The following is a 17907-nucleotide window of genomic DNA, read 5'->3' as shown; positions in this document are numbered from 1 at the left end:
ACTGCCTCTGTACTGGAACCTGGCTCAAACCTCCTGGCACGTCCACCAGTACGTCTTGCCTGAGAGCTGCTTTACAGGAGGTTTGTCTCTAGACAGACGCATTGAATTTCATGTCTAGCTAATCCCACCTTTATCAGCGCAGGAATGTAATGCTTTTCACAAAGCATAATCCTCTTTGCAGTCATGTGTTCTGACAAACTACCAACTTTCTGCTCCCGTCCTTCTTTCCTGGGAGAGGATTTGAGGCAATAATCCAGGCCTACCAATTTATTTTCTCTAATGAGAAAGGGGCAAATCAGCACAGCATTGCAGAACACATACACACACAAACCTTGAAGCAGTCCCTGCTTCTGTCATGCCTTTGAGGGATGCCCTGAGCTGAAGAAGCGAGGGTGGAAACAGGGACCTCTGTTCATGCTGGAGCCCAGAGAGACAGGGCTCCAGCTGCAACCACAGCCAAGGCCCACTAATGACCATGGGCAATGCTTGAGGCAGCAAACATCAGTGGGTGTTTGAGGAGGGCAAGATGTTCTGCAGGGTCCATTTAGTTGGGGTCTGTATGAGATTAGCCATCATCTGAAAGGAAGCAGAGCAAATATTACAGCCCTGGTAGTCGTTGGGAAGCTATGGCAGAGAGAGACCCTGCCAGGGGGAGCTCCTTTCACAGCCCATTCAGTGCCTCGCCGAGCCGCAAGCCTTAACCCAGCATCACACTCGCAGCTGGAGATAGACTTACTTGCAAAGGGCATGGGTGGTTTATGGGTTTCCTAATACTCCCCATTATATTATTTACCACTTTCACTCTAAAAACACTGGGCTGCCTCTTTACCCATTGCTCCACCTTATGAAGCCTACTGAAAGATGCGTGCTAGAACTTCATTCTGTCAAACGACCAACGCATTCTACTTCTCCTTCAAGTTCCTCAGAAACAAACCAGGGGACCTCACCACTCTGCACCTGCTGGTTATTAAAAACTAAGCTCTGCACACAAGGGAGCTCCCACCATGGAATGGGATCGCTCTGCCTGCCCCAGGGGGAGGGCCGGGGTGAGGACCAGATGGGCTGTCTGTGCTTCTGTGCACTACTGCAGCTGGATCTTGTCAAGGCTTGACACTCTTCTCATTGTGCAAACAAAACCGAAACCTCAAGTAGCAGAACATGAAGGAAAGGCACCCCGGGTGCCTCTGCATGCTCAGGTCTAAAAAGGCAGCCCTGAGCATGCATGACTTGCTGGGACCTGAAGATGCTGAGCACTTCCCAACCCAGAGCGAGCCCTGAGTTTGGTTTGCATCACCCAGGGAGAAAAATATTCTTCCTGCTTTCTTCCCTCAAAACAGAGAGGGTGGGAATGCCCAATCACTGACCCGCTACTTCTTTTGGCCGCAGCATGCTGTGGTAAGAGCACACCCGTCCACAGTATGAACATCTAAGAGGTGTTAGAACACCTAAAGAGGGGTCTGACCGCCGTCCCTACGCGAGAGGCTGCTGCCCGTGCTGCTTCCAGCCCTAGCCGCGGGACACACAGAAACACTTCTGACAGACCGCGGCTTCCTTACATCCCTTTCCCGCAGCGGGCGGGAGGGGGGCGCTGAGCAGCGCAGCAGTAGCGGGCCACCGCGCCAAGGACGCTCCCCTGCACAGCTCCGGGACCTAAGCTCACCAGAGCGGCCCCTACCCTGCCCGGGCACGAACCACCCCGGCCCCCGGCACAGCCTGCCTCAGAGCAGCCCTTAAGGACCCCGAGGCGGGGCGGGGAGAGCCGTGCCGCGCGCGCCTGTGGCTGCGGCGGGCGCGCTGATTGGCCCCGCGGCGCGCAGGGGCGGGGCGCGCAGAGCAGGGCTAGGGCCGCGTCGCGGCGGTGGCTGCAGTAGTTGGGTTTCGGCGGGGCGAGCGAGAGCGGTGGCGGTGAGCAGCGGGGCCCGCTGGGCGGCCGGCGGGCGGGCGGGTGGGAGGGAAGGAAGGGGTGGCGGCCGCCCTGAGGCGAGGCGGGGAGAGGTAGCGCGGCGCGGCCAGAGGAGTGCGGGGGCTGCAGGGCCCGCGCTGGCGGTGCAGTGGCAGCAGCAGCAGCAGTCCCGTTGGCGGCTGGGCGTGCGCGCAAGCACGTGGCCGTGGCGCAGGCTGCCATAACCGCCTGACCTTCAAGGCGGGCAGGGCTCCGCTGCGGAGGGGAGACGTGCCCTCGGCGGGCGGCGTATCGCCCGGCCCGCTTATCGGGCAGCCCGCAGCCGGGCCCTGCCCGCGATAGAGGGGCCGCCCAGCCCCTCTCGGGAGCCCAGTCCTATGCTTTTATTTGTTGGTTTTTCCTCCTGCTCTCCTTATTTTTGAGGGGTTGTGGTTGTTGGCCGTCTCCTGGGCTGCGTGGGGGGAGGAGGGAGCTTCCCTTCCCCGTTAGGTGCCCGGAGTGCTGGCTCTCTGCCTGGCCTGTTTGTGAAGGGGTTTGGGCTATGAGGGACTCGGGGGGACCCTGTGCTCCTGGGGGAGTAGGGAGCGTCCCTGCCAGGTGTGATGGCCTCAGGCCATTGTGCTTCCCTAAGTGTTCCCTTCGGGTAGCTCGTCTGCCTTTTATGCATGCCGTGTTGTTCCCCGCCTGCCAGCTGGGAGCCTGGGCCTCAGATTGTCACTTGGAAAAGCTGCTGGGGATTCAACTCTGCGTACTCTTGCCCTGAGTGAAAGGTGAACGTGAAATGAGGGGATGGCCACTTTAAACCTTTGAACTCCAAATAAAGCCTGCTTATATTTCAGAGCTCCCAGGTGGAAAGATAATCCATATGCACCCAAAGACCAGTTCAAAGTAATTTCTTAGCAGCACTGCTTGAGGGCATACTCGGGCTGCATGCTCACAACCTAAGCACCTGCACCAACCCAAGCTGTCTTGTTGCCGACTTACAAAGCTTTTTCCAGCATCTTTTCAGGAAGAAATGCTGAAGTTTTATTTTGAGTTGCAGCAGATAAGTTTACTGTCTAGAGAAATCCAAGTGATTGAAATGCTTTTTGAAGAGTTGCTCTTGGCTACTCTGGGATATTGCGCAGAACTCATACTGCCTTCATAAAGTGGTAAAGAATATAGCTATCTAGAAGAGACTTTGCAATTGTAAGTGTTTTGGCAGTGTTGGGTTTTGTCGTGCTTTGAGTTAAAGGCATTGAGCCACTTCTGGCTAATAGTCGGACTTGTCTACATCCTGTCAGTGAGGTGGGCTCCAGTAACCTTAGATATGTGGTGTGTGTTGTCACAGCCAAGCAGTGCCTCTTGCCAGCATTCCCTGAGTGGAGGTGCCCCTACCATTAATAAGACTCTTGGCTGAAATCAGCCATCTGAGACTGTAGTTCTCATTTATACTCATACCGTCCCCATCCCCAATCCCCGGAGTTCATTAGGAGTCAGTTTGTTCATCAGAACTGATACTTACAGTAGGAGTATGTGAACTTCTATCATTGTGACTTACTTAGAAGCGTGCATGTAAAATCCATGGGCAAGTGTTGTATTGGTGACAGTGACCTTGGATATCTTAGGTAATGGCAGAGGAACACTGTGACTTGACTGCTTGTGTTCTGCACTTCAGGGCTTTGGTCAAGTTGGTGTGTACTCCTCCAGAAGGCAATGGACCATGCCAGAGCAGCAATCTCTAACTTGGTAAGACACAACTCCCTGTGCCATTTGTCTCTTGGTGGGCTGCTGGTACTGCAAGAAGAAAGGTTCAGCCACATGCATGTCAGTATTGGGGAAGATGAGAAATCTAAAGCAGTGTTGGGTGCTACTGTGTGGGTTGTGAGCCAAATGTCACTGTAACTAGCTGGCCATGATAAGGGAGTGGCTTATGCAGTTCAGTGCTGTTTTGTTATCGGTAACTGCTACAGTGTCTTGGGTCTCTCAGGAAGCTGATAAGGAGGGGAGGTCGAGCCTTGAACAATGTTCCAGGAGGAAGTGCTGCTGAGGAAGCTGACAAATGCCTATCGGGACAATCAACGTGTGTTGTATTATGTTACTTTGGGGGTGGGAATTCAACCACAAGTTCAGCTTTTGAATGTAATGTGCTTTGAAACAAATGTGCTCAGACAAGCCTGCAGGTCCTAGAGAGCTTAAACTGCGAAATGACCCTAGGCTAGGCCTGCAAATGTGATGGTTTGGTCTCTGCACAAGTGTGAAGGATATGTGGGGTTGAAGCATGTCTTCTGCAAAGGGTGAGGGAAGCTGAGCTATCAAGCAGCTGAACAGGGGCACTGTAGGACAGGCTGCTGCATTGTGCTTTCTGAAACGTGAGCAGCCAGCCACTTCATTACTGGTAGCATGCGTCAGGATGGAACTGCAGGTCTGAAATTACATGGTATCATTTTTACCAGCCAAGCTGATGTATGGTCTCTGCACCTTCAGCCTCTCACTTGCAGTTAGAGAGCAAGCTGAGAACAGGGCTTGAGTGCTTGCAACCAGCCACTTCTCCAGTACTGTGGAGAGGGGCTACAGGACTGTTGCTCCCAAAACTATTCCTCTGGCCTTTTAGCCAGTCTCCTGCCTGTCCGCAACACAGCCATGGCCACAGGCAAGTTCAGCAGCTCTAATGGAAGCTGAATGGTTCTGCACAGTGCCTGGCTACGCCTGGAATTGAGTTTAACTGGAATTGAGTTTAGCTGTCTGTTAATCTGAGCAACTGCCTTGTGCATGGGCTACTGTTCTGTGAGCAGTTGGACTGTGTGTTGCAGCTGTTCAGAAAAGTGGGCTCCAGGCTGGAAGCTGGTCTGCTCAGGCACTGATAAACACTTGCTGAATGCTGCCAGTTGCTGGTGGATGCAGGTGGTGTGTCCTCAGCTTTCATGTTAGCTGAGGTAGCAGGATTCCCATGGGTCATCTCTCTTCAGTGCAACAGCTTCGTAATACTCATCAATGGTGTAATTTAAGAGTAGCCTGGGCTGTTAAACACAACACCATCTCGATGTTGCATGAGAGTATTTGCATGAAAGCGGATTTGGCTCAAAGGCACAGCCGTACAGGAGTTGCCTTCCCTTTCCTTCTGTGCAAACTGCACATGTTCAAGTCAGATCGATGTGCTCCTGATTAAGACCAGGAGTTTCTGCTTGAGTCAGCCTTTGCCATGGGGTAATGTGGGAAATGCTGATGCCGTTGACTGTGTCATATCTGAAGTAGACTCCGAGCTAGACTTTGACCAGTGTCGCTTTGAACTTGTGTAGGGCAAACAGATGCTAAATAGGCCCTGGAGACCCTGTGTTGGGTCTAAGTCTAACTGTTCAAAGGAGCCAGCCTGATTTACTGAGAGCCAAATGCTCAGGCTGTGCTGCAGCAGTTTCAGGTGAACAAGCTGTATTTGATTTGGAGCATGGGTGCAGCTGGCTGCAGGGACTGTATGTAGGCTGATGTAACACTCTTCCATTGCATGACTGTCTTTCGGTACAGTTTGGTGGCGAGCCAATGTCATACACGCGCTTCAGCATTGCCCGCCAAATGGATGGAGACAACAGCCATGTGGAGATGAAGCTGTCTGCTGATGATGAGGAAGGAGGGGAAATTGGGAGACAAGAGCATATGCATGCCAGCATGCCTCCACGGAGGAGTGTCAAGAACCTCTGCTTCCTAGTCATTGCAGCTCTCCTCCTCCTTTTGATTGGTAAGGAAGGGTGGGAAACAGCTGCATGAAGTGGATTCTGGTATTGAGCATATCTGAGGCCATTAACATTTGGCTCTGTATTGGTTCATGAGATAATTAAAGAGCCTGAATCCAGGCTGCAGCCTCTTGTCACTAAGTATGTCTGTCTCAGACTTGTGGTACAGAATTGGCACAAAGAAGTGTGAAATTTGGCAGTGGAACTTAGCTGAAGGGTAAACTGGTCCATGTGGCAAGTGTACTGGTTTTCCCTTGATTAACTCTTTAACACTTTTCTAGTGATATGGCTCAACATGCCAGTAAAGCCTCTGGTGCTTGTCTCAGAGTTTTAACTCTGCCTCTGGACTAAGGTAAGCATTCTTCTTCCAAAGTGGTGCTGGATGGAGTCTGCCAAGCACAAGATCAGATTTACAGTGTATCTTAAAACATGCCAGCTGAGGCACAATGTCAGGCTGCATAGTCACGCCTGCCCTTAGCCATTCTAGCTTGTAAAAAATGGTGTGAGAGCAGAGATGCACCTCAACCCTGAAGCTGCTTTGAATGCACTTGTGTGGTGTGTGGCTGGTTTAGTCATCTGCAGCACAAAAAAAATACCTTTTCTGTCTGTAGGGTTTCTGATTGGCTACTTGAGTTATCGTGGACGAATGCAGAAGGCTAGCAGGTGTCTGGATGGAAGTGGCAAGTGTGAGATGACTCCTACTGCATCTTACTTAATGGAGGATGAAACTGAGGAAGAAGAGGTTCCTGGACCACCTGTCTTATACTGGCCTGACCTCAGAACCCTGTTGTCAGGAAAGCTGTCAGCCAGACGTCTCGAGGACAGCTTGAGGTAACAGGTCCAGAAAGCTTAACTACAGCTATGAGAGGCACATCCTGTGAGCAGAACTCCTCAAGGAGAACAAGGGCCTTAAAGATGGTGTGGGGTAGTATTGTGGTTAAACATGGCTTAAATGGCCCATCCAACTTGGGTTTGCAGGCTGCAGCACTGCAGTGCAACCCAGTGCTGTAGTATAAGCTATTATCTGTTACCTACAGGCAAAGAGCAAACAAGGACTCTTTTGAAGCTGGACAGATTGAAGATGAGAAAGCTGCCAGCTACATCCATGACCAGTTTAACAGCTTCCACTTGGATGAAGTCTGGAATGATGAGCACTACATTAAGCTGCAGGTCAAAGGCAGGTACGTTAATGAAGAGGTGCACATCTCTTCCTTGTAGTTTAGATATCTGTAGTCTTGAGCAAACACATGATTTCTGTTGAGAGCAGTACTAAAATTGTGAGCCAGTTACCGCTCTCCAGAGAAGGCTTCAAGCTAGTCAAGCAATAGCTGCTTCTATCTCTTCTCATCTGGTAGCACCCCTGTGGATTTTTCCTGGGCAGCCGATTCCTCAAAGCATGCTTAGGATGTAGAGAGAAAACAAACTTGAGTAAAAACTAGGCTGAAGGGCATATTGCCTGTGAGTAAAACCGTGTGTGTGAGCGCTGTCGTCACCCAGATGGGTGTTGTGGACCTGGCAGTGGCTTCTATTGTAGCCCAGGAGGATATCAACATGCACTGTTGTTGGCTGACAGCTCACACCTTTGTGTTACTTGCCCTCTTTGTGCTGGGGGGGGAGACGAATTTGCTTAGCTCCTCTTAGGAGGTGACTAAGAGACCTGGAAGCGCAGATTCTTTCTGCCTTGTCTTAGAAATTAGCCTTCATTAATGTCTCTGAACAGCCCCAGATATTCTTGCATGGAAGTACTGGGATGAGTCTGCTTGCTTCAGGCTCTACATTGACTTGATCATAATTGCTGAAATATGGGAGCTAGTTAAATACAGAGTTTATGTATGAAAGAACATAACACTGTCTCTTTACTTTTAACAGTAGCAGCAACAGAGTGTCTGTTCTGCAAAATGGTGAAGAGGAGGAACTGGAGAGTCCCAATGTATATGTAGCATACAGCAAGACTGACTCGGTTGTTGTAAGTGACTCCAGGAAGATCTGAGAAATGTGCTTGTGTGCTTACCAGGTGGCAGTGTTCAAAATATGTACCTTTGAGATATGAAGTGTATAAGCCATCCCCAGTTAGAGACCTGGGGTGGTGGCGGGGAGAATTCAGTGAGGAGCAGGCCCGTGTTTTCAGCAAGAAGTGAAAGTAACTGTTTACACTTCTGTGCTGGGATCCAGACAGGAAACGTGTCAGAAGTGTTGTTCAAGCAGGCATGTTGCATGTGATCAGTTTAGCTGATTGAGCTTGAACTGTTACCTACTGTTACCAGGAGTCACTGGTACTGTGACTCTGTAGGCTGTATCAAGTACCTTACTGACATAAGACTGTTGCATTTATAACCAGTGTTTCTGTCCCAGGGCAAACCAGTTCATGTGAACTATGGACTGAAAGCTGATTTTCAGAAGTTAGAGAAGCTGGGTGTTTCACTGAATGGCGCTATACTCATCTTCAGAGCTGGAAAGATAACCCTTGCTGAGAAGGTAATCAGTCCATGCCCCAAAGCCTGGCCAAATGTGGCAGCAGGAAGCCATGTTTCCTCCTCTTTGAGGTTCAGAGATGTGTTTGTTTTTGTCTAGGTCTCTAGAACTTGTGTTTGTAGGCTTGTTCCTGCAGATCTGGTCTTATGTGTATGCACTAAGCTTCCACATGCAGATCTGGACACCAAGACTGAACAGAGCTGGTTACCATTCATCATGGCATTCTTGTCCTCTGACAGTCTTGCTGGGACAGCCAGGCATCTAGAGTGATGGCGGGAGCCTGTGGGCTATATGGTGTTGCTAGATGCAGCAGCAGAGCAGCCTTGCCTTTAGAACACCTCGTGTTGCTGCAGCCAGATACTTTTAAATTTTGGCTGCAGTGTCTCACTTGGTCTGGGTGAAGGTGGTGGCACTGCATGCCCAGTCAGCTGCCTTGCATGTTGCTGTAATGCTCTCTGTGTAGCAAGTAGAACCAAATAGGCAAGCAGGCTAAAGGATCCAAGTCCTGTACACAAACTTGTTACAGATGTCTGACCCAGAGCTGTCCCTGAGGTGGGTGCTTCTGGGGAGGCTCGGCACAGGACTCTGCAAGCAGGCACAGTCTGACTGCATATAAGACACAGACAGAGCTGAAAAGTGCTTCTGCAAGGGGTGCTTACTGGTTCTTCAGTCCCTTAACCACTTTTCAAGCTGGTATCTAACCTTGCAAGAGTGTTTGTGCTGGTGGCATGTCAGAGGCAGGCCTTAATTCCCCTTGCTTGCAGTGCAGATGTGCAGTAAATGTTCCTGTTTGCTTCAGGTTGCAAATGCCCAAGATGCAGGAGCAGTTGGTGTCCTGATGTACCTGGATCCCTATGATTACAAGAACACGGATGAACTTGTCCCCTTTGGACATGTGAGTATGCAGCTGGCTCCCCTGTTCGTGTTCTTGTTAAACTTTTTTTGCTATGGACTGCAGCAGTCCTTCTGCAGGCCTCTGGCTCAGCAGTGCTTCATACCCTTGTGTTAGATGAAAGTTGTTGGGCTTCTCTGATACTTGAGGGCTCCTCTTGCTTTTTACAGGCCCACCTTGGAACTGGAGACCCTTTCACCCCAGGCTTCCCTTCTTTCAACCACACCCAGTTCCCACCAGTGGAATCTTCTGGACTACCTCGCATCCCTGTTCAGACCATCTCTAGCCAAGCAGCAGGCAGACTGTACAGGTAATAGTTTCTCCTGGCTTGCAGGCTAGGCTGCTGTGGCCCTCGTGGAGAACTGAGGATGATGTTGAGGTGCTTTGAGCCCAGGGAGCTCTCTGCTGGTTTCTACTGTGTATCGCAGTGAGCGTTTACTGGAACTGGCTGGAGAAATGTTGCTTTTGTCTGTGTCCATGTCTTATGTCTTAAAGACTGAACTTAAGCTAGTGTTGGGATTTCTCTTGGCTTCTGCCTCTGACCTCTCCCTGCATAATCAGTGGTACAGGACTGAAGGCTATCTCCTGAGCAGGTCCTAACAAAGCTGCATCTGCAGCTGTGTAGGCTTGCTTTCTTCACAGGATAACTACATGAGGTTAGAGCTGTGTGAGTTCAAAGAACCGCTCTTTCCCTTCAGCAAAATGGATGGAGACAAATGCCTTCTGGAGTGGAAATCTGGGGTCATGGGATGCAAGATGATGAGCAGCGCAACCAACGTGACAGTCAAATTGAGTGTGAACAATGTTATGGTGGACCAGAAGATTCTGAACATCTTTGGTGCTATCAAGGGATTTGAAGAACCAGGTAACAGCAACTGCCTTGTGGCTTAGTCTTGAAGGGAACCCTTTCTCTTCTGTGATCACCAGATGACAGCTGTTCCTACAAAGACAACAACTTCCTTAGCAGAACCAAGACCCTTCCCAAAGGGTCAAGGAAAAGGCTGAACCACACTGCCAGAGAAAGGCTAAATGACAGCAAGCAGTGTGCCAGATTTAGGAGTCAGACTTCATAATGTGTTTCTAGCAAAGGCTCAAAGTTGCTCTTTTGATAAGTGGTGTTTACAACCTGAAGCTTGCAGCTCAGATCTTGTCGTCTCCTTTATAGATCGATATGTTGTGATCGGAGCCCAGAGAGACTCTTGGGGCCCAGGAGCAGCCAAGGCTGGTGTTGGAACGGCCATATTGTTGGAACTTGCCCGTGTGATCTCAGACATAGTGAAGAATGGTAAATACTTGTGCAAAAAGCATGTGAGTGGGAGGTGTGATGCAGGTTTAATTCTCTATGTGTTAATACTGGGGAGTCCAGCAAAATAATCCTAAGGGAAGGCAACAGGGAATCTGATTAAGCTTCCTGGAAAGCTGTTGCCTTTACAACATGGACAGCTTACCTACAGTGAGCACTTGCATCCACTGCGTGCTTACATCTGGTATTCCTTGAATGCAAAAATGTCCATGGATAACACGCTGTGCGCAGCTCAAACTTGGGCTGTTTGTTGGGGAGCCAGGCCTGAAGGTAGGAAAATACTGATGTGGTTGACCAGCTAGAGCAGTGGAGGCTGCATGGTGGCACTTAGTGTGTGAGTGCTCCTGTCTCCAGGGTTAATTTGGGGCTCAGGCAGCTAAACAAAAAAGGAGGGAAATGCAGACAGCATGGTTTTCTTACACAGCTCTGCAGCATGAGAGTCTGGGTGAAGTGTCTATGCATCTGCTAGTGTGCATGTTTGCAGCAGCCAGAGCACTTCAGCTCTAAGGAGCAGGAGATTCATCACTCCATGCCCTCAGTGCTGATCTACATCTCTATGGGGGAAGGGCAGACATCTCAGTCTCCCTCTTTGCAGGTGGCTACAAACCAAGGCGCAGCATCATCTTTGCTAGCTGGAGTGCAGGAGAGTACGGAGCTGTGGGTGCTACTGAATGGCTGGAGGTACTGTTTCTTTGGTGGACTTCTGCTTGGTGACTACACAGTTGTGATTTCCTGGTGTTGTACTGCTACTGCTCATCTTAAAATACTTGTTTTGTTCTAGGGGTACTCTGCAACGCTGCATGCCAAAGCTTTCACTTACATTAACTTGGATGCTGCAGTTCTAGGTAACTTCCTACTCTTAAGTTTCTTGAAACTGAGTGGGACCAGAATAGCTTGACTGATATCCCTTAACCTCCAGGAATGGGGGCTGTGCCAAAGGTATGCAGAGCCTGAGCCAAAAGCAGGCAGCTCTGCTAGGTCCCAGTAGACTGTACTGTGTCTGCTGAAGATCCTTTGACAGCAACCTGTAGATCAGTTGTTCCTGGGTCACAAGGCTGAGCAGCTCTAGCAGCAGTGGCTAATTGTGCCAGCATGTCAAATGTCCTTGTCTTTTTGCAGGCTTCAACCACATGAAGATATCTGCTAGCCCACTGCTGTACACATTGCTAGAAAGAACTATGAAGGGGGTGAGTTGAAGGGTTTTGGGCTAATCAAGGTGACTGGTTTTAAGGAAAGCAGCCACAACTGTGCTGGCTCATTTTTCCCAGCTGGCACCTTCTGGGGAGAAAGCCCTGAATAGGAGAAAGGACTGAGATACTCCCGGGGGCCCTGTTTGAAGTCAGCTGTGCTCTGGAAACTGCAGTTCACACATGCAGAATCTAAAACTGGCAAATGCCATGGTTCAGTGGGCGGTGAATGCTTGTTCTGCATGAACTGTGTGGAGAAAGGAGATGCTTGACTGGCATCTGTACAGCAATGTAAACTCCAGGATGGACCTGGAAGCCCCAGCAGAGGTCAGAACAAGTGCAGTGACTGTTAATCTCTGTGCAGGTGAAGGACCCAACAAAGGATTCTGGAAATCTGTATGACAGAGTTGGCTCTGACTGGGTAAAAACAGTGTAAGTATTGTCATCCTGTTCTTTGGAAAAGCAAATCTCCATAAAGGAGCAAACTAAATGGCCTCTGCTCGTTGTGTTGGAGTGTCATACTGCTGTCTGGGGCAGGCTCTACCTGCTGCAGTGGGATCAGGCAAGCATGAACAGTGTGCTTGTTACACTTAGTGGTGTCCCAGTCTGCCTGTAGGCAGCCCAGACACCTTTTTGTAGAGCAAGAACAGCCTTGTCCAAAGACAGGTGGCCAGAAACGGAAGAGAGCCCTCAGTGCTTGGCTAGATTCCTTACCAAAACCAGCCTTGTCTAGACAGGGTAGTTGAGTTGGCTTACAGCTTCAACTCTAGAGCTTGCAGCTTTTCTCCTGATGTGTCCAAACCAGTTGGTGACTACTTGGTACTTGTCTTTTGCAGTGTTCCCCTTGGTCTGGATAATGCAGCATTCCCTTTCCTGGCCTTCTCAGGAATCCCCGTGGTTTCCTTCGGTTTCTGCAATGTAAGTGCTATCCACCTGCCTGATGTACTCATTCTGTGCAGTGTTGTAAGGATATCTGCTCTTCAGGGTGGCAGAACACAAGGTGCTGTCCTAAGCTCCTTGTCCATGCAAGAGCCTTTCTAGGGGAGGAGATATAGGTAGCCTCTGGACCTACATCTGACACAGCCTTGTGGTTGTGTCAGTACTTGCTGCAAAGGCAGCATCTGGGGCATGGTTGGCCTACGGTCTCTGTTCCAGAGTCCTGAGCACTCATATTATGTTGGGAGAGGGCGCACTTGCTCTTCTGAAGGCTCAGATGTTGATGTTTCAGAAGGTAAAAGTACTAAATAATGTCATGCTGTTGGTGCTTCAGTGAAAGACTGCTGTGGCCTCCTGGTCAGCAAGCCAAGTGTGTTGGGGAAGCAGTACTGTTGGCTAAAGCAAGTACTAATGCAGACTGTTCAGGTGGGGTGCTGCAGCTTGGGGCTGGAGAAGGTGGCATCAGCCAGGCAGCCTGCTCTGTTACTGCAAGGTGTGTAGCTGGGAACCTTTCTGATAACAGCTTCCTCTGCTTATGATGCTTTTGTTAGTGACAGACTTATTCCACAAAAAAATTGAGTTATCCTGCCAAGGTATGTACTGCCAGCACATACGAGACTGGGTGATGGGGTTTGCCTGCCTGCACTTCTGCATTCAGCTGTGGTAGTTGAAAAGCTCTATGTATCTTTGTGTCCAACAGAGTAGTAGAGCATCCTGCTGATTGCTGGAAACTGTGAGGGATGAGATGCAGGAGCTCAATTCCCTTCCCCTGTGCTTTTGAAATTTTGCCCAAGTCTTGCTACTTGGCAGCACAAGGAGATGGGATGTGGTAGAAGTAGCAAGCAAGCTGCAGTGGGAGGTAAGAAGTGCTAGCTGGAGAAGCAGTCTTGCCTAACTTCAGTGCCTGCCTTCTTGCAGAAAGATGAGGAATATCCCTTTTTGGGAACTACTGAGGACACTGTGGAGAACCTGAAGATGATTGACAAGTTGTATGATCTTATGCGTGCTGCTGCAGAAGTTGCTGGACAAATAGCTCTCAGGTTGACCCATGATCATGAGCTTTACCTGGACTTTGAGCGATACAGTGAAGAGCTGCTAGCGTACCAGGAGAAGTTTTTTCCTTATGATCGGGATGTGAAGGTAAGAAAGGCACTGAGTGCATTGAATCCCTGCTATGGGGCCATGTGCTAATAAGGCTCTGCTGCCATTTGATACAGCAGGGTGGACATCTTCCTCCTTTGGGCACCAGAGTGTACCAAGATGTGACAGGAATTGATGTTCTTTATAGAGCAGTACAGGCAGAGTCACTGTGTAAGACAGATTTAGCTAATCTGGCTGTGGTGAGCTCTTGAGGAAACGGACACGGATGGTTTCTTGTCTGGTTACCATTTGCAGTACTGTGGAGCTCTGCATCTCATTTGCACCTCTGCTGAGAGCTCACAAGAAGCTGTGGGTGGGGAGAGACGTCACTGGGCTCAGTGACCTCAGAGGAGCCTGCCAGGAACTCGCTCTGCTACTTAGTTAAACGGGGGGGGGGGTTGGAACGGGATGACAACAAACCCAACACTTTCTCTTGGTAAGAAAGCAGCAGAAGAAGAAAATCAGGTTTGCTAACAGGTCCTCCCTCACAGGCTCTGGGGCTGACCTTGAACTGGCTGTTTTTTGCCCGTGGTGACTTCCAGCGAGCTACAGATACACTGAGACGAGACATTGCGAACAGTGACAGGGAAAACAAGATCGTCCGCAGGGCCCTGAATGACAGGATCATGAAGGTGGGTACAACTGGTTTTCCTTTTTTCATGAAGGAAAGAAAGGTTGGGATGGGCCTCTTCCTCAGGTGTGCCATGGGCAATGTGCAGACTGGCATCTCTTTCTTTGCTTAGTTTCAGCATGACTGACTTCTTCACTGGCTATTGAGAAAGGGTCTAACACAGCACAGAGGTGCAGTGAGAAAGGGCTGGGTGGGGATCAGAGGTCAGGAGCTCTGTGGCAGATCAGGAAAGAAAACTTGGGAGGTGAGGGTATAACCCTAAATTTGCACCCCTACTTCAGGTGGAATACGACTTCCTCTCCCCATACCTCTCGCCAAAAGATGCTCCCTTTCGCCACATCTTCTTCGGCAGAGGCTCCCACACCCTGCAGAGTCTGCTGGAGAGCCTGCAGCTGCTGAGAACCAGCAGGGACAGCGTGGATGTGAACATGCTGAAAGAGCAGCTGGCCCTGGCGACCTGGACCATTAAAGGAGCTGCCAATGCCTTAGTGGGTGATATCTGGGATACAGACAACGAATTCTAGACATGGCAAACACCTGGGTAAGGTACAGGATTAGGGATACCCACTCCCTAACATGGCGTTATTTTTCTGTAGATTCTTTGGCAACAAATATTTTTCAACCAAAGTGGAGCATAAAATTTAAATCTCAACTTGACAAATTCACAGGAGGCAGTTTTAAAGCAGGTACTAGGATTATCATGAAATCTGCTCTGACCAGGCTCCCATCTGACAAATGAGTCATGTACAGCTGCTTGCGGGGCTTTGCTTTCCAGTGTACTTGAGAACCAACAGCTCAGGTGACTCCTGAAACCGGTACCTTGAGTGGGGAGGTACCTCATCTATTTAGGGTTTTAATTGTTGGCCTCCTAAACCTAGTGATAAAATGGGGAATGGATTCCTCTTAACTCTTGTAATGAGGATCCCATTTCTGGCAGGGAGCTGCAGAGATCAACCTGTAGCTCAAAAATAAACCAACCTAGTAATAGCCCGCAAGTGCTGGATTATCAGCAAGCTCTGAAGTGCCCAGCCTGCCTTTACTCAACGGGAGAGTCCCAACATCTTACAGACTTGTTTTTGCCAAGGCAGGTCTTGATACCCAGGAAAAATGACCCAAAGATTATCTAATGTCCCTTTTAGATCCTTAGCTGGCACCTCAGCAACTCCTGCGACATTGAGGAATGGCTCTAGACTGGCACTTCAGACCTTGCTGCTATGGAGCCTTTTGTGAAATCGAGTCTCTTGCTGGCCAAACCCTGTCTGACTGATGCCATTTTGCAGGATGGCTCTTGTTTGGCACTGAGATATTTATTTGTTTATTTATTTATCAGTGACAGCGTTCACTATAAATGGTGTGGTTTTTTTATAGAAGATAATTATCGGAAGCAGTGCCTTCCATAATTATGACAGTTATACTGTCGTTTTTGAATAAAGCAGCATCTGCTATTACAATCAAACATGATACTGGAACTTTGCATTTAAAATAACCTTAAACAGGTCCCTCAAAAACCAAAAAGTTTTGGAAAACTAGCAATTAAGCTTTCTGTGGCAAAAACACCCCTCTGGAAGAAACCTAAATGTGCAAACCTGGTAGCAAGTCTCCAGGTTGTGCTCTAAAGTGATCCTTGAAATGCTGAAAATTGGAAATACTAGAAATGTGGCTGCCCTGTGGTGTCTGTTCCTCTCTGTGGGTTTCGGACCCCTCTTTGCACCCCTTTCTGGATGCAGTGTGCTCTCACAGGGAGCACAAGCTTTCCCCTTGGCCGCAGTGGCAGAGCTTGCTGTGTAGCCCTTGCTCCACCTGTGGCAACACACAAACTACTTGTACTTCAGATTAGGTATTGGCCCAATATTTAAATGGCAGCTTCCTGCAAACTTCCAGTACCTTATGTATCATGAAACCTAACTGACATTATCGGGGGCAGTGTCTTCCATAATGTGTAAAGAACAAGGTAGTTTTTGCCTACCACAGTGTTATATCGGAGGCAGTGACCTCCATATGTTGCACTATGGGTGTACGTAATTATCGGGGACAGTGTTTCCCATAATTGTTCTATGCTTACCATGCAATGTCATCTGCGAAGCTTGATGGTTAGTATCTAACATGGATCAGTTTCCTGCAGTCTTATTTTTTCACTCTCCTGTGGTGATGCAAATACAAACTTCGGTCTGTTATATGCTTCCCTATATTCTACCTTCTCTGTAGGCTGAACTGTTTCAAATAGGTGTGCTGTCTTGAAGTGGCTTCCTGCCTCCATTCATGGGGCTGGTGCTTGAATGTTTTGTGGAAACTAGGCTAGTTAGACTGTGTGCTCTGTGATTTAGTAAACTTTCTTCAGCTCTATTACAAGGACTTGGGGAGTTAAAGGTGAATGTAGGGCCTGGGGCTAATGCTGTCTGGAGGGCTCTGGTCACTGCTCTAGATAGGCATGCGTGGTACCTGAAGGCTGGGGGATGCTGCTGTGTGTGCAGGGGAAGTTGCTTGCTCCCCAAGTCCTGCTGGAAACTGCAGTCTTGTCTCCTGGGTGTGTGTGGAGTGGCACCTCTCTCATGGTGCCCCTCTGCTGCCTGCTCTGAAGCTGAACAGTGCTGCCGTGTGACACCTGCTGAACTCTGCTGCCTGTTCCCAGAAAGCAACTGGCTCGTTGCTGCCAGCGCTGTGCTCTGCAAACAGTTCTGGCATTTAAACCTAAACCAAGTGAGTGACCTGAGCCCCAGCAGTAGTCCTTGAGGGAAAGAACAGTGTTCAGCTGGAACAGAGGCCTGGCCTCTGCAAGGAACAGGCAAAGATGAGCCCCCAGCATGGTCCCTGAGATCACCAGTGTTGAAGGCAAGTTTTTTCACCTCTCTCAAAGCCCGATGCCCAGGCTTGTGTGACTCCTTGATGCTCTGAACTATCCTGCTGTCCCTGAGGCATGTGACCAGCCCCGCCTGTGTTACTGTTTCCTAGTGACACTTCTCCGGATGGCATTTAGGAGCTGCTGTCTGGGAGTCCTCACTGTAGTGTTTGCATGCATCTTGATGTCAGAGTTAATCATGCGCTTTGTAGCTGGCAGAGAAAGACAAAGCCTGTCTCCTGGCTGGGCAGCACAACCGTGACTGCTGGGATGTTGGGATGCCTGGCGCAGCGCTGGCATCGGCGTGGTGTGGGGTGTTAAACTGTTTCTGGGTTACCTGCTGTCTGCTAGAATAAAGTTTTAAAGCTTCAACACTCAACTCCTCTCGTGGGTTCTTGACCAGCCGCGATGCTGGTCTGGTAGTGTGTGAGATGGGGGCAGCTGGAGGGAGGCAGGTCTCCTGCATCGGCCTGCGGTGATGTGCAATAGCGAGTTCAAACCTCAGTATGCTCCGTGGCAGTGTGTCCTGCCTTGGGCCGGCAGCTGGCATGAGGATTCTGGCACTCAGCTGGAAGAGCAGCCTCTTGGTCACTGCATTGATCCTAAAGCACCTGCGGCACTGGGGTAGATGGTGGAAGTATGCAGTGTCAGACTTCCCACTGGCATTTGGTTGCTCATGGAGCCCTGGAGAGCTCTGGCAGGGCTGGAGCTGCTTCTCCAGGCCAAGGGCCTTCTCGTGGGAGACTGTGCTGGTTCGGGGCTTTGCATTTTAAATATGCTCAGCTTTCCTTCCCTAGTGCTAGTCTCTCCTCCTTAAGAAACGCTGCATCCCGTGAAAATGCACCGTTTTGGAGAGGGAGGCTGCTTGTTCCTTAAGGGCTGTCCCTCCTCTTCCAGCAG

At 49.7% G+C, this 17907-nt stretch overlaps 1 protein-coding gene across 1 annotated transcript; it reads left to right on the top strand.

Moving 5' to 3' along the window:
- Positions 1-3406: 3406 nt before the first annotated feature.
- On the top strand, positions 3407-17379 carry TFRC (transferrin receptor). Its single transcript, XM_062629046.1, has 18 exons — positions 3407-3631; positions 5405-5615; positions 6222-6441; positions 6648-6791; positions 7480-7576; positions 7963-8085; positions 8882-8977; positions 9145-9284; positions 9673-9839; positions 10140-10259; positions 10873-10958; positions 11059-11122; positions 11397-11464; positions 11829-11896; positions 12301-12382; positions 13319-13540; positions 14032-14172; positions 14453-17379. Exons 1-18 carry the CDS (start codon positions 3599-3601, stop codon positions 14693-14695), a joined length of 2325 nt encoding a protein of 774 aa, XP_062485030.1. The 5' UTR covers positions 3407-3598; the 3' UTR covers positions 14696-17379.
- Positions 17380-17907: the final 528 nt, after the last annotated feature.

Source organism: Pezoporus occidentalis, unplaced genomic scaffold (assembly GCF_034315485.1).
Source record: "Pezoporus occidentalis ecotype Australia unplaced genomic scaffold, CSIRO_AGI_Poc_V1 ctg327, whole genome shotgun sequence".
NCBI classification, from domain to species: Eukaryota; Metazoa; Chordata; class Aves; order Psittaciformes; family Psittacidae; genus Pezoporus; species Pezoporus occidentalis.
The sequence above is the reverse complement of the archived record's forward strand: the minus strand, read 5'-3'. Positions and strand labels throughout refer to the sequence as shown.

Bases quoted from the DNA above. Each gene is read 5' to 3' on its own strand.
- TFRC (XM_062629046.1), top strand. From the start codon at position 3,599: ATGGACCATGCCAGAGCAGCAATCTCTAACTTG. The intron at 8,978-9,144 runs GTGAGTATGCAG...TGCTTTTTACAG, and splicing joins AACTTGTCCCCTTTGGACAT to GCCCACCTTGGAACTGGAGA. The intron at 13,541-14,031 runs GTAAGAAAGGCA...CCTCCCTCACAG, and splicing joins CTTATGATCGGGATGTGAAG to GCTCTGGGGCTGACCTTGAA.